The following is a 23,796-nucleotide window of genomic DNA, read 5'->3' as shown; positions in this document are numbered from 1 at the left end:
CACGGAGCGGGTGTGGGGCAAAGGGAAACCGAGTGAAGAAACGAGAATCCAGCAGGAATTATCCCCATTCCGAGGGGTTTCCGATAAGCGGCGGAGGCTGCGTCATCGTCCGAACTGATAAAGTTCAAACGGGAGACTTGAAATGGGAAAGGCTGCGTGGGGATGGGGCACAGGGGGCACGGCTTTAGGGTGGGGAGAGGGTACAGGGGGCACGGCTTTAGGGTGGGAGGGGGCACAGAATGAGCCCAGCTTTAGGGTGGGAAGGGGCACAGGATGAGCCCAGCTTTAGGGTGGGAAGGGGCACAGGGGGCCATGGCATCGGGGTAGGAGGGGGCACAGGGGAGCCATGGCATCCAGCTGGGCTGTTTTGGAGGCCGCAATCTTCAGCACATTATGAAGGTGGGGGAGCCAGGGCGTCGACCACAAACACGCAGGAATTCCAGCTCAGTAAACCTGCATTTCACAAGTCCTTTAATGATTGTGTCACGCCCCTGCTGGACACAGAGCTGCTCCCTGCCCCGTGGCACCGGGCCCTGCTGGCACAGCCAAGGGCTCAGTGCTGCCACTTCACGCCCCAGAGCAGTCCCTGGTGGGACAGACACCTGTAGGGCAGCCTGATCCTCAGTGCAGGGCACAGGGTGGCCCTACAGGAGCGCCCCCAGGGCCACAGGTAATCAGAGAGGCTCCTGTTGCTGGCCTGATCCTGCCCAGAACATCCTGGCTTCTTCCCCAGAGGGTGTCCTGGTCATTTGGCCCTGCAGGTCCAGAAGGGCTGAAACGGTGCGTGACAATGGTGATGGTAATCAGGGCCCAGCAAAAATGCAGCAGAGAGAGAAGAGCTCCTGGAGCTGGTGCTTCTCACTGTTTATGGCACAATCTGGCCCCTGTCCAGGCTGCTGGACCCCACTGCACCAGGACAGGGGTGGCACTGCGGGCAGGGTGACACCAGCTGGTGCTGGTGGCCACTGGTGTGTCCCGGGGTTGTGGGGTTCCCTGGGGACATCCTGGGGTGCTCAGAGGGCCACGCAGCACGGGCGCCTCTCTGCCTGGGCTGGGGCTGTGCTTGCAGGGCTCTCACTTGCAAGCGACACCGTGTTGCTTTGGCTGCTCCTCTGTTTCTGCTTCTGCACTTTGTAGAAGATTTCTGCAAAAGAGGAAGTGCTGCTGGGGGGGTCTGTGTGTCAGGCAAAGCCCCCTGGGGATGCAGGGACAGCTTCAAGCCTGCAGCCCCCACTGCTCGGCGTGCTGGTGGCTCTCCTTCGCCTCTGCACAGCACAGGGGTGACAAGGTGTGGAGGGACAGAATGTAAGAGAATAGTGCAGAAGGCAATCTCACCCCTGAGGAGTTGTGGCTGTACTAATTACCAAAGATTAGGAACAGGGCTGCCCTTAATAGGCCACAGCTATGCCCACTAAGGATGAGTGCTATAAAAGAGTCGTTAGTTGGTGGAGAAGACAGCTGGAGTTTGTTGGCTGTGCTGTGAGGAAGGAGTCAGTGCTGTGAGGAGCTGCCCGTGAGCAATCACCAGGGATGTATGGAACTTTTGCAATAAGATAAAAACAACAAGGGACAAGACCTGCATCCCTGCAGCGCTTGGGGAACACCCTGTGCTTGGGCCATTTCCTCTTGCCCAACCTGGGATTAGTGCTTCACCCTGTGCTGGGGCTGGCAGCTCGCCGGGCCAGGCTGGCTCAGCACAGCCCAGCGTGGCATGGAATAGCACTGCATGGCTCAGCACAGCCCAGCGTGGCATGGAATAGCACTGCATGGCTCAGCGTGGCATGGAATAGCACTGCATGGCTCGGCATGGCATGGAATAGCACTGCATGGCTCGCATGGCATGGCATGGAATAGCACTGCATGGCTCGGCATGGCATGGAATAGCACTGCATGGCTCAGCATGGCATGGAATAGCACTGCATGGCTTGGCATGGCATGGAATAGCCCAGCATGGCTCGGCACAGCCCAGCGTGGCATGGCACACCTCCCTGCCTGGATGCTGCTGGCTCCATTCCTGGAGAGCTGCTCTTGGACTCCATCCCCAGCCCCCCAGGTCCCCCCAGCCGGTTTGGCAGGATGCTGGAGACACCAAGTCATGAGCCCAGGACAACAGGAAGGAGACTGGAGATTATGGGGGAGAAGCAGCTCCTGAGGCTTCAGGGACGCCCAGGGGCCGTGAGAACAAAGCTTCGGGTGTGGGGAGTGAAACGCCCAGCACCAAAGGCTGAAAACCAAAGCAGACAGAAAGGCAACACCAAAAGATCTCATGAAAATAGCCCCAAATAGCTCGAGTGGAGCAGGGAGAGAAGTGCTGCACATCATCTGCCCAGCCCTGCATCCCTGGGAAAGGGACCCTGCAATGCCCTGGGAGCTGCTGCACCACAGCACCAGTGCCTGTACCCTTCAGGATGGTCTCGAATGCCTCCTCAACATTGGTGGAGTCCAGCGCTGAGGTCTCGACAAACAGCAGCCCGTTGTTGTCTGCAAGGAGAGGAGACCCCTGAGATGATGCAGACCCCATGGCTCCAATCTGGAGCACCTTTAGAAGTCTTCAGGTGCCTGCACTGGTGCAGGTCCGTGCTGTTGGGGAGGTTGTCAAGCCCCCAGCCCTGTACCTGCAAACATTTTGGCCTCCTCCATGGGCACCTCTCGAGCCTGTGCGAGGTCAGTCTTGTTCCCCACCAGCATGACAACGATGCTGGCCTCAGCATGGTCGTAGAGCTCCTTCAGCCAGCGGTCCACCACATCGTACGTCTGGTGCTTGGTGATATCAAACACCACCAGAGCACCCACAGCCCCCCGGTAATACCTGTGAGAGACCCCCACCATCATTCCCTGCTCCAGATCCCCCCCAGCACCCATCCTCACCCGTGGGGCTGCAGCCAAGCCCCAGCAGAGCGGGCTCTGAGGTCCTTACGCGGAGGTGATGGCGCGGTAGCGCTCCAGCCCGGCCGTGTCCCAGATCTGAGCCTTCACCGCCGCGTCCCCCACCAGGATGGTGCGCGTGGAGAACTCCACGCCGATGGTGGTGCGGCTGTCGTGGTTGAACTCGTTGCGGGTGAAACGAGACAGCAGGTTTGTTTTGCCCACCCCAGACTCCCCGATCAGCACAACTGTGGGAGAAAGGAAGGGTGGAAGGAAAGAAGTGTGAAAGAAAGAAAGAAGTGTGAAGGAAGGAAGGGAAGGAAGGGAAGGAAGGAAGGAGGGAAGGAAGGAAGGAGGGAGGGAAGGAGGGAGGGAAGGAGGGAAGGGAAGGAGGGAAGGAAGGAAGGAAGGAAGGAAGGAAGGAAGGAAGGAAGGAAGGAAGGAAGGAAGGAAGGAAGGAAGGAAGGAAGGAAGGAAGATTTCTTCCTTCCTTCCTATCTCACTGTGCTGCCCCAGCTACCAGCACTGGTTGCATGGGCATCGCTCGCTTTGTCTGGTGCCCCAGGCTGGGCAGCTGTGTGGGTTTAACCCCTGGTGGGGTCACTCCTTCAGCAAACAGGGTCCCCGTGGGAGCCCAGCTGTGCTCCCTAGTGCTGGTCAGGGGGGTTGTGGCTGCTGGCCTCTGGGCAGCAGGAGCAGGGCAAGGATGTTGGTGAGCCCTGGGTCACCCTGCTGCACTGGGCACCCAGGACAGGTGGCACACCAGAGCTTGTCTGTCCCAACTTGCCCAAAGAGAGCACTGAGCTCCAGCAGAGTCCAGCCAATAGCACCTGGCAGTGACCAGGTGGGCCCAAGGAGCTCAGCATGGGAGATGTGAGCCTGTGTCCCCATTTCTCCAGCTCAGCTTTGACCCCCATGTCCTCTGCATGTGCCACTGCCCAGGTCACTGCAGCAAATGACTTTTCAAAGCCCACTTCTCTCAGGGCTTACAGGCTCTCGTGGCATTTGTCTCACACACTCAGCCCCAGTTTTCAGAGCCCCCCTATCCCATAACAGCAATTTGCCTGGCACTGCACGCCTTCAGCCTTGGGGTGAGTGTGGATCTCCCCGGGTCTTTGTGGACCTTGGTGCTGCTCACCAGCTCGGGCTGGCCTCACTGCCTGCCCCCGGTCCCCTGACCCTCCGTAGCTCCCGGTGCCCACCACAGCTGCAGGGATCATCAACACGGTGCCAGTTCAGGGCACAGCCGCCCTGGGGAAAGGGCACCCTCGTTCCCTCCCCGCAGCCCCTGGATTTCTGCTCCCCTCCTTTTGGGGAAGTGGGATCACATCGAGCGCAGGACTCACCCTTGAAGACAAAGTTATAATCCTCCTCGGCGCTGCCCATGTCGCCCCGGCCGCCGCCCGCCCTGCAGGGCCGCCCTGCCTTTGCCTTTCCTCCTTCCCGCTGCCGAGCCTCGAGCACCCGGCGGGGCGGGCCGGGCTCCCGGAGCCGCCGAGGGAGGGCACGGAGCCACCGAAGGTTCCTCTCCGCCGGGAGCGAGGGGGGTCCGGGACAGCGGAGGGTCCGGGACAGCGGGGAGGGAGAGGCCGAGCTGGCGACAGCGCGGCCGCTTGACTCGAGGGGTGGGACCGGGTGTCGCAGCGCAGGTTGGGCAGGTAATGTCACCCCTGGGACCGTCACGGGGCGGCTGGAGGAGGAGCCAGGGACCGATCCGGAGTGCGGGCAGGCTGGGGCAGCCGGGGCAGCACCGACAGCACGGGCAGCGTGGGCACGGAGGGTGCGAGAGCAGCACCGACAGCACGGGCACGGAGGGTGCGAGGGCAGCACGGGCAGAGTGGGCACGGAGGGTGCGAGGGCAGCACCAACAGCACGGGCAATGTGGGCACAGAGGGTGCGAGGGCAGCACCGACAGCACGGGCAGCATGGGCACGGAGGGCACGAGGGCAGCGTGCCCAGGACACGGGGAGCATCACAGGCAGCGCGGCAGGGAGGGTGTCGCCCTGATTTTTGAAGATTTTCTAAGCCTTCTGATGTTTAGTTTCTTGTGACGAACTTTCTCACACGCTTTCTGTAACTCCTTGTTTTGCGTTCTTTTATGGAGGAGGAGAAATTTGATGGACTGTTGGTTTGTCCATTGGAGAGGTGGCACTGTCACCCTCCAATCCACTGTCACTTTTGGAAATCTGTAAATGTTGGGAGTCAGAAAATAAACGTCCCTTTTTTGCCTTGAGAACAGCAGTCTGCATGTTGTGTCATTTCGTGTCCTATAGTGACAGGGAGGGTGCGAGGGCAGGACACGGGGGGCATCACGGGGAGGGTGGCACGGCCGGGAGGGCAGCACGGCGAGGGGACGGGTGCGATGGCATCGGGGGCAGCGATGGCTGAGCGGGGCACTGTGGGGTGGGGCGGCAGCGAGGGCAGCTGTGCCAAGAGCAGAACCCCCGCTCAGCCCGGCTGCCGCCGCTCTGAATGTTCCCTCGCCTCTGCTGCCATCGTGTGAAAGGCAGGGAAATAGGGATGGGAAGGAGCCCCCAGCACCCCCAGCTATCCCAGCGTGACCAGCAGGGCTGTGCCGGGGCTCGGCTCTGTTGTAACCCCTCTCCTTTGACAACAGCCCCTTGCAACTTCTTGTCTCCCCCAAGGGGCAATGGGCACCTCCCACACACTGCCCAGTGTCCCGGATTGTCGAACAGATTGTATTCTATTTACCATCTGTATGGCAGTCGTCTTCTGTGCAGTGGGCAGTTTTCCTTATCTCCTCCACAACTGGGGAGACATCTGCTGATAACAGGTATTGAATGTCGCTACAGGGCTGAAAAGAACTGTAGCATCCCAGTGTGAGATGTGAGCCCAGAGGGGAGAGCCAAGCATTCTACCCCGATATAAAGAGGAGATTCTGGAACACCAGCACAGCTTTTCTCTACTGGATTTCCAGAGCAACAGCTGCTCTCTTCCCCTGGATCGTCAAAAGAAGACTACACCTTTCTACAGGATCCCTGCTCCAACAGAACCACCCCTGACACTCCAGGGGCACTGCAGCCACGATTCCAATTGGACTTTTACAAGATTCCTGCTCCAACAGAACCACCCCTGACACTGCAGGGGCACTGCAGCCACATCTCCAATTGGACTGCTACCAACACCCTGACCAACAGGGTGTCAGGTTGTGTTCTCACTCTGTCAGTGTTGTTTTAGTTTACTGCACTGTTTATCTTTTTCTTTTCTTCCCTATTAAGGAACTGTTATTCCCTGCTCCCATATTTTTTGCCCGAGAGCCCCTTAATTTAAAATTTATAGCAATTTGGAAAAAGGGAGGGGTTTACATTTTCCATTTCAGGAGAAGCTCCTGCCTTCCTTAGCAAACACCTGTCTTTTAAAACCAAGACAGCCCAGTCTGGTTGTGTTACCCCTCAGCTCCCCCAACAACAGACACAATGGACACAAGCATCAAACACACTTTATTCACCCCAGATTCTGGATTCCTGCCACATTATTTTTCAGACCACACTGGAGCTCTGGGATGCCCGTGGGGCCCCTCATGCCCAACCCACGGTGATGGTGATGCTGTCAGGGCCCTCCCCTGCCTGCTCACGATGCAGCCACCTGTGTGAGTGGCTCCTCCAGGTACTGGACCAGTGCCTGTGCCTGCAAGCAGAGAATGGCATGAGCCACACTCAGGTGGGTTCTGCAACACGTGTCCCACTGCCTGCTTGCTTATTGCAATTTATATTTCAGTTTAGAACCCTAAAAAGGTGTCACATGGTGCCTGGGCAGGCACGGGGGACAGAGGAGTCTCTGCAAGGTGCAAAGAGTGTCCCAGCTTCCTCCAGCCCTTCCACCCCAATGCTCTTCAACAGCTCCTCCCCACACCAGAGCAGGGATGCAGCCCTGCAGCCTCCCCAGCCCTTACCTTGGCTTTCAGCATCCCAAATCCGACCGTCTCCTTGGCGTACATGCAGAGCAGCAGGTTTGCCACCCGTGTGATGGCCACTCGCCCCTCCTGCCCAGGGAGAAGAGCACCCATTGCACCCCAGCTCGGCCTGGAGCCCCAGCAGGCTCCTGGCACCACGGGCACGTCCCCAGGGAGGGCAGGGCAGGCTCCAGCCCCACATACCATGCAGTCCATGAGGATGAATTTGAGGTTGTCCTCATTGAACGCCTGGTGCCCGTTTTTGTCGTAGGCCACCCAGATGTTGCTGGCGATGGCTGCAGTGACCCTGGCATCAGTGTCCCCATAGCCAGAGTAGGCAAGCAAGGAGCCCTCGTTGTTCAGCAGCCTGGCAAGGACATGGCAGGGCAAACTGATGCCTCTAACACCAGACCCCCTTTCAGCACCAGGGGTAAAGCAAACCCTCCCACCAGTCCCAAGCACTGCTCCCAACACACTCCCACTCTGCAGGGGTTTGGCAGGGGGTGGGGGGCTTCAAAGCCAGGAAGCTCTGCAGTGGCCCCAGGCCCGAGCAGGGCAGTGCAGGATCTGTTTGTTGAAGCAGTAGCACCTGCCACAGGCTGGGCATGAGCCTGGGGACAAACACTGTGCACAGCCCCAGCTCTGTGCATGGCCCTTGCACTGTGCACGAGGCATCCCAGCACATCAGGAGCCCCACACACTGTGCACAGTGCCAGCACCATCTGTAGCCCAGCTCCATGCAGGGTGCGTGGTCTCAGTCCCACAGCTGCCTCTGGAAGGGGCCAGCCCCTCACCTTCCCTGGGCAGGGGCGGGGAGCATCCCTGGGCAGGAGCAGGAGCATCCCTGGGAAGGGGCAGGAGCATCCCTGGGAAGGGGCAGGAGCATCCCCAGGCAGGGACAGGGACAGGGAGCATCCCCGGGCAGGGCAGGAGCAAGGGCAAGGAGCATCCCTGGCCAGGGACAGGGGCAAGGGCAGGGGCTGGGGAATGGCAGGAGCATTCTTGGGCAGGAGCAGCATTCCCAGGGCAAGAGCAGGGAGCATCCCTCGGTGCAGGGACAGGGGCAGCATCGCCTAGGCAGGTTCAGGGACACGGGCAGGAGCAGAGACGGTCTGGGGCAGGGAGAGGGGAATGGCAGGCAGCATCTCCGGGCAGGGGCAGCATCCCCTGGGGCAGAGACAGCAGCAATATCTGCTGGGGTAGGTACGAGGGAAACATTCCCGGGCAGGGAAAGCATCTCCCCTCAGGGGCGCCACCCCGCATCACGGAGCGCCCGGTGCCCGCGGTGCCCGCTCGGGGAAAGGCGCCCCCCGCCCGGCCCCCCGCACTCACAGCGTGCTCTGGACGCCGCCGGTGTTGGCCTGGCTGAGCACCTGCGTCAGGGCCTTGGGCCGCAGCATGGCCGCCGCCGGCACCGCGGGGCGGGGGTGCGGCCGCGCCGGGCGCCGCCGTCACGGGGCCGCGCCGGGCCCGGAGCATTCTGGGGGCTGTAGTCCCGCCCCGGCCCCCGCCGCTGTCCCCGTGGCCGCCGGGACTCCAGAGGGGTCTCGCAGCAGAAGGGAGCGCGGGGCGGGCGCGGACCCTCGGTGGCCGCGGGGAGCGGGGATGGGGCCGGTGAAAGGGGGGGTCGGTGGGGGCAGCGCCCCTCCCCAGGCTCCGGCCGCCTCTTTCCGCCGCCGTTCCACCTCCGCGCCCCGCTCCGGCCGCTGTTCCTCCGCGCCGCCGGGAGGCGCTGTCCCAGGCTGAGGCGGTGCTGGGGCGCCGCTCCCGGCTCTCTGTGGTGGCGGTGGCCCGGGCTGGCGGCGGGCGGCGAAGATGGCGGAGCCGAGTGGCGGCGGCGGCGGCCCCGGCCCCGGGTCTGGCGGGGAGGGCCAGGCGGGGCCCGGCGGGGCGCTCATCCGCGTAACCGTGAAGACCCCCAAGGACAAGGAGGAGATCGTCATCGCGGATGGCGCCTCCGTGCGCGAGGTGGGGGCGGCGGTAGGCCGGGGAAGCGGAGAGGCCTGGGGGGCGCTGCCGCGGGTGCTGAGGGGCGGGGGCGGCTGCTCCGCGGGGGCTGAGGGATCCGGGGGTGCCGTGAAGGGGTTTTGGGAAGGGACCTGAGTTTTGGGGCCGGGGAGGAATTTCGGGTGCGCCTGAGGAGCGGGGGAAGGGTGCTGTGGGCTGGGGGGCGGTCAGAGGGTCCGGGGGGGGCTCTTGGAGACCCGGATCAGGGCTGGGGCTGCGTTCGGGGGCTTTTCGGGGCAGCCCCGGCCTTTGGGCCTTGCTGGAGCCAGGGTGGGAGGGAGCGGGGAGATCCGAAGGAGGGCAGGTGCTGGAGGCCTTTGGAGGGCCTCACCTGTGGGAGGGGTCGTAGGTGTCGAAACCACAGTAGTTGAGGGGCTCGGAGAGCGGCTTGGGGGGTGCTGGCAGTGGGAAGGACCGCGTGGGGTCTGGGGGCTCGGCCCGCGGGCCGGGCTGCGGGGGAGAGCGTTCCCTGGGCGGAGGGGCGGGAAAGGTGCTGGGATTGTGGGCAGAGCGTGGGGGGCTGCCGGGGGGATATCTGGGGGTCCTGGCGTGCATCTGGACTTTTCTGGAGGGAAATTCCCCGGGCGAGGGGCGAGGAGATGTTTGGGGCCGGCGTTGGATGAGGTGGAGGAAAGCAAACATCGGGTGGGCTGGGGGGGGGGCTGTGCACCTGCTAGGGAGCGGGAGAGGGCTGGGATTGCCAAGAGCTGCGCTTAGCAGAGGCTGCGATTGGCAGGGGCGGGCTCTAGGGCTGGTCCTGGCGATGAGGAAGCGGCGATGCCCACTGGGACAAGGTGTCATGGGCTCTGCGTTGAGCTGGCTGGCGCTTTGGTCGGGCGTAGGGCGCGAGGTCGGTGTGTGAAGGGCCTGGCAGGGATCTCTGGGCAGCAGTTCATGCTGTGGGCAGGAGCTGTGCACGTGTGGCCCTCCTGATCCTTTCCCTCGGGGGAGCCCCTTGGTAAGGGGGGTGTGGAGAGAGAACAGACAGGGTGATCTGGGGCCAGGGCTGTTCTGTGCCCAGCCTTGATTTTAGAGTTCTGCTGTGAAGGTTGAGAGCTCTGCAACCAATGTGTGTTTCATTCTCCATGCTGGCCTTCCCCTCTGAATTCCCTTTAGTTTGTGTTTTCCAAGGCTTTATTTCCTCCAAATCAATCTGGGGATGCCCCGGCAGGGCCAGCAGTGAGAGTCTTGCTTGCAGGTGTAAATCCCAGCACACAGTAAGGATGAGGTGTCCATGTTCCGTGGCTTGCTCACAGGGAATTCAGTTGCAGAAATAGGAATTGAAGAAGACCTAGTTTATTTCCATTGGCTGATAAAGGATTATTGCCTTTTCCATAGAGCTCTGTCCTGTATTAAATCAGAGTTTGGCTTTCATTAGGAAAAAAAAACCCTCAAATGAGCAGATGAAACCAGTTCAGTCATTCAGCATAAAAGATGTGTTTGGGTTAGGCCTGAAGCAAATTGGTCTGGCTTTGGAAGCCTTCAGCTCTTCTGAGGGAATGGCTCTGGTTTTTCTGAGATTTTCTCCATAGTTTGTGACTTCAGAGCTTGTCTTTGCTTTGGTTTGGTTTTCATTAACACCTCAGACATCATCAGCACGTGGTGACTGTGTGGTACCCTCTGAGAGCTGGTCAGTTCCTTGGGCTGCTCCCAGAGTGGATGTGAGCCCTGGAGCTTTATGTTCCTGGTACCAGTCCTTTGCCTGAAAAATGCTGTTTGTTTTTCAGTTCAAAGAAGAGATTTCTAGACGGTTTAAAGCCAAACAGGATCAGCTGGTTCTGATCTTTGCTGGGAAGATCCTGAAGGATGGAGACACGTTGAATCAACATGGGATCAAAGATGGGCTCACTGTTCACTTGGTCATTAAGACTCCGCAGAAGTAAGAGCTTGGTCTTGGGGGGGCTGGGCTCAAATGGGGGTGGCAATAACAGGTTGTGATGATCCTGGTGAGCTTTCCCTGCCCACACAGCAGTGGGGTTTGTCACTAACCTGTCCATGGGTGACACAGCTGTGATGGTGTATGGCAGGTACCTTGAGGGGCTGGTCCTTTAACATTACTCATGTGTGTGTGTCTTGGAAGAACCCATCAGAAATGGATACTGGTTCTAGGAAAAGTTGCTGATAAAAGAAATTACTTTCCCAGTGAATTTGTATTAATACCTGGGTTTTTTTGTCACCTCCTCAGGCTCTGTGAGGTGCCACAGGAGCACACATGCCCTGTGTGGGCCCTGCAGGCACAGCTGGGGCAGGCAGTGCATGCTGTGCAGCCATGGGGCACTGTGGGTTCACTCATGTGGGTGCACCTGGGCAATTCCCTGTGGGGACGTGGCTCAGGAGCACCACAGACCTCAGACTGAGAGCAGGACACAGGGCTGACCTCAGGGTCCTGCAGGTTTAGCTCTTGCCAGCACTTTCCAGAGGGGTGGTGGGCATGGAAGGGTTTTGGGAACAGCTGCTGTGCTTTAGTTGCAGCCACATTTCATTGATCTTGGAAGGCCCTTCAGGGCCATGCCTCAGGCTCTGGCCACAGTGAGCCCCAGCTCCCAGGAGCTCCAGGGCTGTGTCTCTGTGCAGTTCTGCTGTCCCCTGGGGGGGCTGCGTTAATGAAGATGGGCTTTTTCCCTGTTTTGTTTTTGTTTTTTTTTTTTATTCCACCTGTTCTTTTACAAACACAAGGAAGTTTGCTGTCAGGTCCTGTAGCTTCTCCTTGGATTCTGCCTCTCCAGGTAGCCTGAGAGCCTGATGCTGTTTCTGCTGTCTCCACTATAAATGTGGTATTGGTGAACCATTGCAAAGAGGCAATCAGAGCTGTTCTGGGCTGCTTATTTTTCTCCTGCTAATAGTTCTAGAAAAGTCCTTACTGAAGACATTACAGAGAAACCAAGTGCCCTTTCTCTGGCTTCCTTCTTTCTTTCTTATTCAGCTTCCCATTTGCTTTGTTTTCCCACTCTTTGCCTCCCTCAGTGGCCACTGATTTTCAGCAGCAGTCAGGTTAGTCTGGACAGTGGACAGGGGCCTTCAGCATTGATTTTTCAAGTCCTAGAAGAGTGAAAAAGGAAAGGGGGATAGAGAAAAGGAATAATTCTTGGTTTGGGAAAAAATCAGGAAATCATTGTTATTATTGTCAGAGGCATAGCAGCATTATTGAGGTGAGTAAAGTTAATTTTGTGGTCTAATTTAATGAAAGCTCTTAAACACTAGTCCAGGGCTCACTGTTGTGACTGCAGAGGCTTCAGAAAATCTTTAAATGTTCTCTTTCAAATTCCTGTAACACTCTTGAGGATAACTGTGGTAAGAAGGTACTAACCTGGGTTGGTGTATTCAGCAAAGCTGATGTCCAGCACCTGCTTCGTGGTGGCTTACAGCACAATGTCTGTGTGGGTGTGTTAAAAGAAGCTCCAGATAACTTGTGTTGGAGCAGGAGCCCTGCATCAAGGTGCAGCCAGTGGCAGAGCTGGGAATTTGGAGCCAAGCTGGCCAGAAATGTTCCATGGCTTTGTGAGACAGGTGCTGGCTGCCTCGTGCCTCAGTTTCCCTCTTTGTACAGTAATGCTGATGCTTCTTTTTGCCCCAGAAGCACTGATAGGAATATTCAGAAGTGAACATTGTTGTTTGCCCCATGCGCTAGCCCTGCTGTAACCTCCTGTGGTTTCTGTGGGAGCAGCAGAAGGATTTTGCTGTTTGAAGCACACTCATTGCTCAAGGATATGGCTGCAGTAAATAGTTCAGTGGGATTCAAGGAAGAGCTGGAGACAACTCAGGGTAAGACCCGTCCAGGCGCTCTGCGTGGGCCAGGACATGTCAGGGGCTGCAGTGCTTCAGGATGGGAGGCAGATTCCAGCAGATGGAAGGCATCTGGGAGCACAGCTGTGCATCAGTGCAGGCAGACACGGGGTGGAAGCTGGGCTGGCTGCTGTGCTGGGAGCCTGGTCCCCGTGGGGTGCACATCCTGTGTCCCGGCAGAGGACTCCCCTTGCTCTTCCCCAGTACCAGCAATTTAATACTTTTTATCCTTTACAGGGTCCAAGATTCAACATCTGCTGCTTCTGCCCCCAATGCTGCTTCTGCCCCCACTGCAAGCCCTTCTTCTCCTGCTGCCCCATCTCAGCCCTCCACATCCAGCAGTGCTGGTCCGGACGCAGGGAGCGGCAGCAGACGGAGCAGCGGGTCAGGGAGCGTGGGAGGGCCTGGAGATGGAGGCCCCAACAGTGCTGCATCCATCCTGTGTAAGTGGGCACTGGGAGAAGGGAGAATTTTCTGGGATTAGACCAAGGAGTTGGGGTTCTTGACCCCTGTTGTTGTCTGTGCCTGCCATGGGCTTTGCATGAGTCACTCCCATGGCACACCTCTGTGTCCCTGCTCAAGGTAATGCCACTTGGTGAAGTGTGTGTGTGTAGGGATGTCCTTGCTCAGAGCTGGCTGCTGTAGGAATACAGGGTACCCCTGGATTTGTGGGGATGCAGTGCTCTGCCTGTCCTCTTCTGACAGTTCCTGACTCATGCCTCTCTTCCCATGTGTTGTTCCCTCTCCAGCTGGCTTCGGTGGCATCACTGGGCTGGGCAACCTTGGCATGGGCTCTGCCAACTTCATGGAGCTCCAGCAGCAGATGCAGCGGCAGCTGATGTCCAACCCGGAGATGCTTTCCCAGATCATGGAGAACCCCTTGGTGCAGAACATGATGTCTAACCCTGACCTCATGAGGCAGATGATCATGGCCAATCCCCAGATGCAGCAGCTCATGGAGCGAAATCCAGAGATAAGCCACATGCTCAATAACCCAGAGCTCATGAGGCAGGTGAGTCACACCAGGGCTCAGTAAAGAGTGTTGAGGAGAGTCTTTGTGGACCAACCAACATCAGTGTCTGCACTGCAGAGGAGGAGTGGGAATGCCAGAGCAGTGGTTTTGGAGATCTCTTCCTTCCTGCTGTGAGCTCCCCACAAACAGATGGTGGTCTTGAGTTATGTGAATACTAAATGCTCAACCCACATCCTTGCAACTCTTTTCTTCCTTCCAGAGCTATTGAATTCGTGGTGTATTGGGAAAAAAAGGGATGCTGGGATTTTTCTAGCAAGGCCACTGTGTTGTGATTCAGGAATGGGAGTAAAAACAATGCTGGAGAAGTGAAGCTACTGCAAAAGCTCTTTGTTTCTATCTAGTTCTCTTGACAGATTATGTAGAGACTCCAGAGCTGTACAGTGAACGTTTCACTATCTGTATCAGTGGGGAGCATTAGTGTAGGCTGGGATCCTAGAGGGCTCTCATTTTTCCCTGAGCAGAGAGGACCCATGTCCAAGAAGACTGGCTATCTGGAAGACCAAAGGTTCGTTTGGAAGGGAATCCTAAGGGATCAGTGAGAATCTGGGTGTTGATAGCCATTAACAGGACTCTGCTGTTTCCTGGGGAGGATTGTCAAGAGGGTTGTGCTGAACGGGCCTCATTTCCATCTGCTTCTCAGTCATTCTGCTTTCAGCTCTGTTGGCCATACATGAAATTCCAGAGCTGCAGGACTAAATTGTGAATAATCTGTACTTGAGCAGTTTCTCAAATGAGACCTGGATATTTTTTGTGCAGGGGAGACCCATCAAAAGTCTGGAGAGGGTGGAAGGATCCATCTTCCCAGTTGTTGTATGCAGTCTGAGTGGGAACATATGGGTGTTGGGTGTTTGGATGTCCTGGTACTGCTTAGGAACAGAACAATTTCATCAAGCTGAACTGAGGCTGAGAAGGAAGAGAGCTGAGCAAGGCTGGGGAGGAGCCTGGATCCCTGGTCTCTCTCTGCTTGTATAAATGATCTCTCTGCTCTCTGCCTGCAAATTGGGTTTAATTATCCTCTCTCTCTCCTGGGAGAGGAGCTTGAGCTTTCCACCTTTTCCTCCTTCTCCCAGACGATGGAATTGGCTCGTAACCCTGCCATGATGCAGGAGATGATGCGGAACCAGGACCGTGCTTTGAGTAACCTCGAGAGCATTCCAGGAGGATACAACGCCCTGCGCCGGATGTACACGGACATCCAGGAGCCCATGTTTAGTGCAGCCAGGGAGCAGGTATGGCTGTGTTCTCTGAGTGGGTGTAGTGTGGGAAGGGGGTCTTTAGGGGGTCTTTCCCAATCCCCTCTGCTGATGGGGCAGTTTTCTTACAGTGTGGCTCCACTCCAGGCGGGCACTGGCTGGAGAACACGGTGCAGTGCCTCTTGTGACATGGGTTGAGGTGTCAGAGGAGGGACCTGCTCTGGCTCCTGCAGTCCCCCAGCAGGCTGGATGCCAGCCCTGACTGATAGGCAGGCCCTGTCACTGTTAGCCCAGCCCTCTGCTCCCTGGATTAGCTGGAGCCTGACGCCTTCAGTACGGAGCTGGCTCAGATCCAGCTGGCTGGTGGTGCAGGAGGAGGGAGCACAGGCCTGGCTGCAGAGGGCTGTGCAGACATACTCCAGTCCAGCAATACCTACTGCTATGTCCGGGTGCTGCTTTTACAAGGGCATTTTGAAGCCCTGCATTTGGGAGCTGAACCTGGGGCTGTGGCCATTCCTGAGCCTGGCCTTCTTCTGAGTGAGGTGTGTTGTGGATTGCAGATTTCTCAGGAGGTGGATCATGGCACATGTTTAGCAAATTCTGGACTTGGCTGAATATGATCGTCTGTTCCTGGCTCGCTCAGTGCTGGGGTTGGTCTGCTGGGACTAACTGATTCCATCTGTTTCTTTTTTTTTTTTCTCCCTAGTTTGGCAGCAATCCTTTCTCTTCCTTGACGGGGAATTCTGACAGCTCGAGCTCTCAGCCTTTGCGGACGGAGAACAGAGAGCCATTGCCAAACCCCTGGAGTCCCACACCCCCTGCTTCCCAGAGTCAGGCACCCAGCAGTGAAGGGAGCACGGGCTCAGCAACCACCCAGGGCACCCCAACTGTGTCCAACCCCTTTGGGCTGAATGCTGCCAGCATCGGTGCAGGTACATAAAGGAGGAGCTGCAGGGTGCTGCTGGCTGAGCAGCTCACCCAGGCTTCCTTGGGGGGCTGGTTCCTCTGGCATTTGAGCCCTGTTTGTGGCTGTTATCCAGAGGAATGGGTCTAGCCTACTTGCAGACGCCAATGAGTGATCTGATGCACTTGTTGGACAGTTCCTTTGGGAACTCTGCTGTCCCTGAAGCTCTCAGGAGCAGGAGGGTGGCCAGCAGGGCACTGCCCTGGCTGTCCACAGCCCTGTTTGCTGCTGGCTGGGGGATGGAGTACAGGCAGTGCTGTCACCTGTCACATTGTGTTTCAGGCAATGCAGTGGTGCTCAGGCTCATCAGGGGTTTTCCTTTCTCTTCCCTTCCCCTTGCAGGCATGTTCAACAGCCCAGAGATGCAAGGACTCCTGCAGCAGATTTCTGAAAACCCTCAACTGATGCAGAATATGATCTCTGCCCCCTACATGCGGAGCATGATGCAAACTCTCGCCCAGAACCCGGACTTTGCAGCACAGGTAAAAGTGTTGCAGGTGTCTGCTGTTGCCAGGCAGGCCATGAGCTCAGTGTGAGGTGTCACTCTGCTCCTGGGGTCAGACTGGTTCCTCCTGCAGACACTGGAGCAGAGTGAATACACAGTCTGGTTGTATTTCTCAGTAGCCAGAAGGCAGCCCCAGCTCGGAGCCCTGTGTGTTTTGCAGAGCCCCTAACACAAGAGGTGGCCCTCAGAGGGACATGGGAATGGCCCTTCTCTTTGTCTGTGGCCAAGTGGCCCCTGTTCAACACTGCTGTCAGGAATTGAGCTGTCCCATTTTCATTCCCCTCAGCAGGGGAGCATGTTGAAAGCCCAGGGAGGGAGTCAGGGGCCCCAGGAGTGACCTGTTCTTCTTCATGACTTAGCTGTATAGGGTTTAACAGCAAGTGGCAGCAACCCTCTGACCCTACCTACATGTGCTGTCTCTTGCTAGATCATGGTAAATGTCCCCCTCTTTGCTGGGAATCCACAGCTTCAAGAACAGCTCCGCCTTCAGCTCCCTGTCTTCTTGCAGCAGGTAAAGGCCTCTGGCTGGCCCTGTGCTGCCCTCAGCCCCTGGCTCCAGAGCTTCTCCCCCACTGTGGGACAGGCAGGATCTCAGCTGCTGGTTGAGTGCACTAGGAGGAAGCATGTGGGCTTGGGAGGCTGGGCTGAGCAAGGAAGGGGGTTGCACAGGGGAGACAAAGAGGAAGAACATGGTTAGAAAAGGTGGTCTGAATTAACTCATCTGAATTATTGAAAGGTGGACTCCAGATTAGGCTTGTTAAGCTACTTGGAACCCCTGAGACAGTCTCTCACTGTGTTGAGTTTACAAAAATGACACAGTTAATTGTGCTAGAGCAGCTGGTTCTCAGGTAAATCAGAATCCAACGGCATGTGTCCCCAGTTCTAATCTGACTCACCCAGTTCATTTAGGAAACTGATGTGAGCTCTGTGAGTGTCCCTGCAGGTGAGCCCTGCAGTCTGGAGCCTCGGAGGAGGATCCAGACACAAAGGCCAGCCCTGGCTGCAGGCAGGAGGTGCAGCTTGGCGCCGGCCCGGCTGTGACAGTGCTGGAGCTCTGGCTGCCTGAGCTCTCACTGGTTGGTACCATGTGTGTCTCTGCCTTGCTCCCCAGATGCAGAACCCGGACTCGCTGTCCATCCTCACCAACCCCCGCGCCATGCAGGCCCTGCTCCAGATCCAGCAGGGGCTCCAGACGCTGCAGACGGAGGCCCCCGGATTAGTGCCAAGGTAAGGAGTGCTCCAGGGCAGAACTGCTGTGCCCAGCAGCAGCAGGCAGAGCTGGCTCTGCATTCATCCAGGAGATCTGCTTAGGGCAGTCTGTCATGGGGACTTGTGCTGGCCCCTCTGAGCGAGCTAATTAGCACTTGCTGCTTGCTTGTCCTTCACTGGGAAGTCCTTGATCCTTTGTTTTTGGAGAAAAGGTTTGGAATGCACTTAGTCCTTCCCCCATCCTTTGTTTGCTGCATTTTGTGTGGACTGAACTCAAGAGCTTTATCTCTGGAGAACAGTATGAGATGGACAGACACAAGGCTGGGTGGGTGTGCTGGGGCAGGCTGATCTACTGGCAGCCCTCAGCTCTCTGCTTACTGTCACCACGGGTCCTGCTCCATCACAGCAGTTCTCTGCAGGCTTCTGCTCACTCCCAGTGCCAGGTGTGACCAGAACATGGATGCAGCTGGTTCAGTTTGCAGAGCTGCCCTGGAGCAGGGCCTTCAGTGAGGGCTGCCCTGCTGCCCTGCTCTGGGGGGGTGCCCAATGCCAGTGTCACCCTGAGCATGCTCTGCCTTCCTCTGCAGCCTTGGCTCCTTCGGCATGCCCCGGATGCCCCCGTCCTCCACAGGAGGAAGCACAATCCCGGAGAACCCCGTTCCCTCTGCTTCGACGCCGGCCAGTGCCTCTCCAGCTGGGGGTGGTAACCCTCAACAGCAGCTCATGCAGCAGATGATCCAGCTGCTGGCCGGAGGAAGCTCTCAAGTACGTAACACCCAGGGGGCGCTGGCATGGGCAGGGAGGTCTCCAGGAGGTCCCCACCTCAGCCCACTCAGGGGATGTGGTCCCCAACAGTCTCTTGTGGCTGTGGTGCTCTAGGCCAGGTTTGGTGTTGGGGTCTGGCTGACCCTTTGGGGTGTTGAACCCTTTCAGAGGTTTAAACTCAGCATGCTGGGGATCCTTCTGCCTGCACTGCTGCCACTGTTGGTACTAAACCAGGACTGCCTCTGGTGTGGCTGCTGTGCCACATCCCAGGGGGACATGGAGACTGTACCCACACGACCCTGGAGCTGAGCTTGGGGTTCCTGCATGGGCTGCTGGCTGTGCTCATGTTGGGATTCTGTGTGTGCTCTGTGACTCCAGGCTCTGTGTGTGCCGTGTGTGTGCTCTGTGACTCCAGGCTCTGTGTGTGCTCTGTGTGTGCTCTGTGACTCCAGGCTCTGTGTGTGCTCTGTGTGCTCTGTGTGGGCTCTGTGACTCCAGGCTCTGTGTGTGCTCTGTGTGCTCTGTGTGTGCTCTGACTCCAGGCTCTGTGTATGCTGTGTGTGCTCTGTGTGTGCTCTCTGTCTGCAGGCTCTGTGCTCTGTAACTCCAGGCTCTGTGTGTGCTCTCTGACTCCAGGCTCTGTGTGTGCTCTGTGCTGTGTGTGCACTCTGACTACTCCAGGCTCTTTGCTCTCTAACTCCAAGCTCTGTGTCCTTCCCCTCGCAGGCGCAGAGTCCCGGAGTGCGATTCCAACAGCAGCTGGAGCAGCTCAATGCCATGGGCTTCATCAACCGTGAGGCCAATCTGCAGGCGCTCATCGCCACCGGTGGGGACATCAACGCAGCTATCGAGAGACTGCTGGGCTCCCAGCCTTCCTAAACTCTGTCCTGCTGCCCCACAGACGTCAGCACATGCATCCATACACATGCACAGGGGATCTTTCCGGAAAGCCCGCCATCATTTTCATATCTGACAGCTGTCCATGTATTTAAAACAAAAAGATACAGCTTAACCCTGACCTTCCTACTAAGTTAAGATTTCATGTTGAAATGCTCTTTAACTGGCTTGTATGTGGATTCCAGTTCTCATCGTGGCCACAGAGACTTCAGATGTGTATTTTTTCCTAAATATGCCCTGTCTCAGACACTCTTCTCTCTCTCTCTAGATGGTAGAGGCGATACTTCTAGTTACTTACCTGAATGATTGTGTTTTGAGTAGCTTGATTTTAACTGTACATGATTCCTTCCCCTAGCCCTCCTTTCAGGCAAATATTTAAAAAATTGAGCCAAGTTTGGGGATTGGTTATTTCTCTCAGTGTCTTATTGGGAATGGATCAAAAGAAAAATTGAAATTACCTGAGAATTTCTGATGTCATTTGTCTTAATGTTTCCTGGGATGAACCGAGCCCGTGTCCCTCACTCACAGGTGCCTCCAATCTCCTGGTAGAGGGTTAATGGGTGAGAAACCTGCATTTGAAGTGTCGCCTCTTTACGCTCTGGGGGTGGTGTAATGGAACCCAGGGGTGTGCAGCGACCAGGTGTGCTGTTCTTGAGCTTGAGTTGAAGGTGCTGTGCAGAGGAAGGTGTTTGGAAGGTGTGTTTCTGCCCAAGTCGTGTGGTTCCTGGTCAGAGGTCTCCAGGGGCATTGACTCCTGTGCTCAGTGGGTTCATTTGTACTAGTGTGAAAACTAAAAAGGAAATGGAAAAATAAGCTAACGGTCTTTTCGCTTCACTGGAAAATGTTGAAGTTCATGTTCTTCCCAGTTTAGATCCATCCTCCACCCCCCTTCCATTCTGGTGTGTTTGAATGTTCAGACTGTCCAAGAGCCTCCCCAGGACCAGCAGGGTGGTATTTCCCAGGAGCCTCCATGGCTGTGTAATTTGCATACACCATTTTTATCAAAGGAAAATAAATGCGCACAACCATCTGTCTCCCTGCATCCCTGTCTCATCCTTGCCTGCCTTGGCTCAGCTGGGCCACTTCCCAGTCACTCGGGATGAACCTGTGCTGTCCTGTTCCCCGAGCTCAGCTCAGTGCAGGCACGGGGGTATCACTCCCTCCCTCCTGGCCAGGAAACCTCTGACACTTCAGGAATGCTGCTGTAGCTTCCCAAGCACTGGCCCTAAAGTGCCGGGTTGGAAGCTCCCTTTGAATTAGAATTGGCGATTAGCAGCTGTTGAGAGCTGGGAGTCAGTGTTGTTTGAGAGTTTGGAGTTTGTTTCAGTGTGGGAGGATTGGGCAGAGAGGGAACAGGAGGTTTGCTGCGTACCTGTAAAACCTGCTGCACCCAGCTGGAACTGGGATCGTCCATGGGTGTTGGTGTTGCTGAGAGTGTAGGTGGTGCTGGTGGTGGAGGCAACACGGGGCTGGAAACACTCCTGCCTCTGTGTGTGCATCCTAATGAGACTGCAATCCCTTGGAGGAGGATTTAGAAAGCAGCTTCAGCCTCTTCTGGAGGCTGTGCACAAATGTGTGCAGTGCTTTGTGCAGCCTCAGACGTGGGAAGTTTGCACAGAGCTGTGTAGGGATGGGACTGGAGGTCCTGATTGGCACTGGTGGGGTCAGAGCTCTTCCCAAATGTTACTGATGGACCTCTTCAGCTCAAAACAGGCTCCTGGAAGTGCCTGTGTGAGCCTTGGGACCTCTTCAGGGTCCCTTGATGGCACTGAAGTCTGCACAAGCCAGCTCTTGTAAGGAATGTGCTTGTGGGGGGAGAGGATGGATGGATGGATGGATGGATGGATGGATGGATGGATGGATGGATGGATGGATGGATGGATGGATGGATGGATGGATGGATGGAGGGATGGAGGGATGGATGGGATGGATGGATGGATGGATGGATGGATGGATGGATGGATGGATGGATGGATGGATAGATGGATGGATGGATGGATGGATGGATGGATGGATGGATGGATGGGGGATGGATGGATGCATGGATGCATGGATGCATGGATGGATGGATGGATGGATGCATGGATGGATGGTGCAAGGGAAGGGAGGGTGCACAGGGTCACAGGGAGTGGGGATATAGCCCTGTGGTGAGTTTGAATCCCTGAGGAGCAAAATTAGTCCCAGCAATGTTTCTGGCCCGGCAGAAATTGTCCTTGCACCCCTCAGTGTGTCAGCAAGGTGTGACATGGTGGTGTCAGTCACACAGTGTGGGGGATCTGTGTGTGAGCTGGAACAGGGCCTTGGAGGGATGGAGCAGGTTGGTGACTCCAAAGCTGGCTGGAAATCAGTCCCTGCATGGTGGAGGGATCCTGCTGCAGTGTGTGCAGGTGGCGGTGAAGCACTGAGGGGAGTCCACAGGAGTCTGAGAATCCCAGAAAGGTTTGGGTGGGAAGAACTCTCATAGCTCATCTCACCCCACACCCTGCCATGGGGGCACCTTCCACTGTCCCAGGCTGCTCCAAGCCCTGTCCAAGCTGGCCTTGGGCACTGCCAGGGATGGGGCAGCCACAGCTTCTCTGTGCCAGGGCCTCCCCACCCTTACAGGGAACAATTCCTTCCCAATATCCAGTGTATCTTCCCTCTTTTGGTTTAAAACCATTTCCCCTTGGGTCATCATTATCTGTCCATATAAAAAGACTTTGGTCCATCATTTTAACAAATTCTCTTTAACTCCTGAAAGGCCATGATGAGCCCTCAAAGGCTGCCCAGTCCTTGGTTAAGTGGGAAAACAAATTTCTCCTGTCTCTCCACATTGTAGCGTCTGCTCTTGTGCCACTTTGGGATCATTGCTGCCCTGCTGCCAGCCCAGACACAGAAACAGAGACCCAGGGCAGGCTGCAGCCTCTGGTGCCCATCCAGTGCCACCTCCCCCAGCAGAGCTGCTTATCCCATGCTGCTCCCAGGGCTTTGCTGCACTGCTCTGTACAGGAAGGAGATTGGAATCCCAAACCTTTCTGGGGTTCTCAAACCTTTCTGGGCCTGCAGCCTCCTCAGGGGTGGGACAGTGAGCCTGGGATCAGGGCTGGGAGGTGGATGCAGCTGGGTCTGCTCTTTGGTACCCACAGGGGTGCAGATCCTTCCCAGGCTCTGGAGGAAAAGGAGCTTTGAAGGCTGGTGGGAAGGAGCCTTTGAGTGAAATCTTAATCCCCTCCAGAGCTTTCCCTAATCCCTGGTAATGTGCTGTTCAAAGGCCCACTTCCAAAGGAACCGCTGCACTTTCTCGCTCCCATATCTCTCCTTCCCCAAGGAACTGCCCAAAGGAGTTCTCACTCACTCACTGTTTCCTCTCATTTTCCTCTGATAAATAGAATTAATTATTTTAAAGCATAATGAATGAAGCAATTCCTGCAGCAGGCAATGGTAAATCCAGCTGATTGATTGGGAGAGATTTCTGCTCTCAAGGATTTATTTGTATTTCATTCCTCCCCCTTTCCCTGGAGGGGATCCACAGCCTTTCCCCACAGTGTCCCAGTGCAACACTTCAACTTTGAAATCAAACCTCGAAAATGTGGAGGAGAGAAAGATGGCAGGAAACCAACATCTACATTCCTTTCAATGAACTGGGTTTTTTTGGTTACCAAATTCCATGGCATGGGCAGTTTCCTGTGGCCACAGCCCTGATTGTGGAGGGGCAAATTCAAAGTGACTGAAGAGAAAGTCAGTAGGGAAATATGCTGGGGTTAGGAGGTCATGGGGTAGGACAGCTTGGAAAATATGTGTGTGTCTGTCTGTCTGTGTGTCTGTGTGTGTCTGTGTGTCTCTGTGTATATGTGTGTGTGTGTACAGGTCAGCTCTGTGTATGTCTGTCTGTGTTCAGGTCAGCTATGTGTGTGTGTGTGTGTCTGTCTGTCTGTCTGTCTGTGTGTGCACAGATCAGCTCTGTGTGTCTGTCTTCTGTCTGTCTGTGTGTGCACAGATCAGCTCTGTGTGTGTCTGTCTGTCTGTATGTGCACAGGTCAGCTCTGTGTGTCTGTCTGTCTGTGTGTGCACAGATCAGCTCTGTGTGTGTCTGTCTGTGTGTGCACAGATCAGCTCTGTGTGTGTCTGTCTGTGTGTGCACAGGTCAGCTCTGTGTGTGTGTCTGTCTGTCTGTCTGTGTGTGCACAGGTCAGCTCTGTGTGTGTGTCTGTCTGTGTGTGCACAGATCAGCTCTGTGTGTGTGTCTGTCTGTGTGTGCACAGGTCAGCTCTGTGTGTGTGTCTGTCTGTGTGTGCACAGATCAGCTCTGTGTGTGTGTGTGTGGCACACGCAGCACGGGTGTGTGCATGGCTCAGCAGGTGAGCAGGGCTGGCCGCAGGGTGTGTGTGTCACCTTCACACACCCGAGTGTGTCTGAGTGTGCACCCGTGTGTGCACGGGCTGTGCCCACGTTCCTGTGTGTGACATGGCTGCAGCTGTGGGTACGGGTGTGTGCACACGTGTGTGCATGGTTCTGTCCGTGTGAGCACACCCGTGTGTGTCTGTGTGTCCCCATGCCTGTGTATCCCCCTCCCGTGCATCCCACACCTCCATGTTCGTGTCTCATGTCGCCATGTCCCCTAAGTCCACGTGTCCTTGGGTCTCCCTACCCCCATGTCCCTATCCCTGTGTCCGTGCACCCCCA

At 56.5% G+C, this 23,796-nt stretch overlaps 3 protein-coding genes across 4 annotated transcripts; 1 reads left to right on the top strand and 2 right to left on the bottom strand.

Annotated features, from left to right (window-relative positions):
- Positions 1-521: 521 nt before the first annotated feature.
- RAB25 (RAB25, member RAS oncogene family) lies at positions 522-4,748 on the bottom strand. Its single transcript, XM_030965309.1, has 5 exons — positions 4,212-4,748; positions 2,918-3,113; positions 2,616-2,809; positions 2,401-2,481; positions 522-1,144 (listed from the first exon to the last, which is right to left on the bottom strand). The coding sequence occupies exons 1-5, from the start codon at positions 4,249-4,251 to the stop codon at positions 1,014-1,016; spliced, it is 642 nt and encodes a 213-aa protein (XP_030821169.1). The 5' UTR covers positions 4,252-4,748; the 3' UTR covers positions 522-1,013.
- A 1,565-nt stretch (positions 4,749-6,313) lies between these two features.
- Positions 6,314-8,213, bottom strand: LAMTOR2 (late endosomal/lysosomal adaptor, MAPK and MTOR activator 2). Its single transcript, XM_030965368.1, has 4 exons — positions 8,111-8,213; positions 6,983-7,145; positions 6,779-6,868; positions 6,314-6,513 (listed from the first exon to the last, which is right to left on the bottom strand). The coding sequence occupies exons 1-4, from the start codon at positions 8,176-8,178 to the stop codon at positions 6,457-6,459; spliced, it is 378 nt and encodes a 125-aa protein (XP_030821228.1). The 5' UTR covers positions 8,179-8,213; the 3' UTR covers positions 6,314-6,456.
- Positions 8,214-8,572: 359 nt separating this feature from the next.
- UBQLN4 (ubiquilin 4) lies at positions 8,573-20,166 on the top strand. Of its 2 annotated transcripts, XM_030965430.1 has the most exons (11): positions 8,573-8,746; positions 10,513-10,664; positions 12,806-13,011; positions 13,318-13,580; positions 14,672-14,830; positions 15,501-15,726; positions 16,101-16,240; positions 16,691-16,774; positions 17,375-17,490; positions 18,060-18,237; positions 18,964-20,166. In XM_030965430.1, exons 1-11 carry the CDS (start codon positions 8,594-8,596, stop codon positions 19,114-19,116), a joined length of 1,830 nt encoding a protein of 609 aa, XP_030821290.1. In that variant the 5' UTR covers positions 8,573-8,593; the 3' UTR covers positions 19,117-20,166. The 2 variants fall into 2 exon arrangements, with proteins under 2 accessions (XP_030821290.1, XP_030821291.1); XM_030965431.1 differs by lacking the exon at positions 16,691-16,774.
- The last annotated feature ends 3,630 nt before the right edge of the window (positions 20,167-23,796 follow it).

This window comes from Camarhynchus parvulus, chromosome 25, assembly GCF_901933205.1.
Source record: "Camarhynchus parvulus chromosome 25, STF_HiC, whole genome shotgun sequence".
NCBI lineage: Eukaryota > Metazoa > Chordata > Aves > Passeriformes > Thraupidae > Camarhynchus > Camarhynchus parvulus.
The sequence above is the reverse complement of the archived record's forward strand: the minus strand, read 5'-3'. Positions and strand labels throughout refer to the sequence as shown.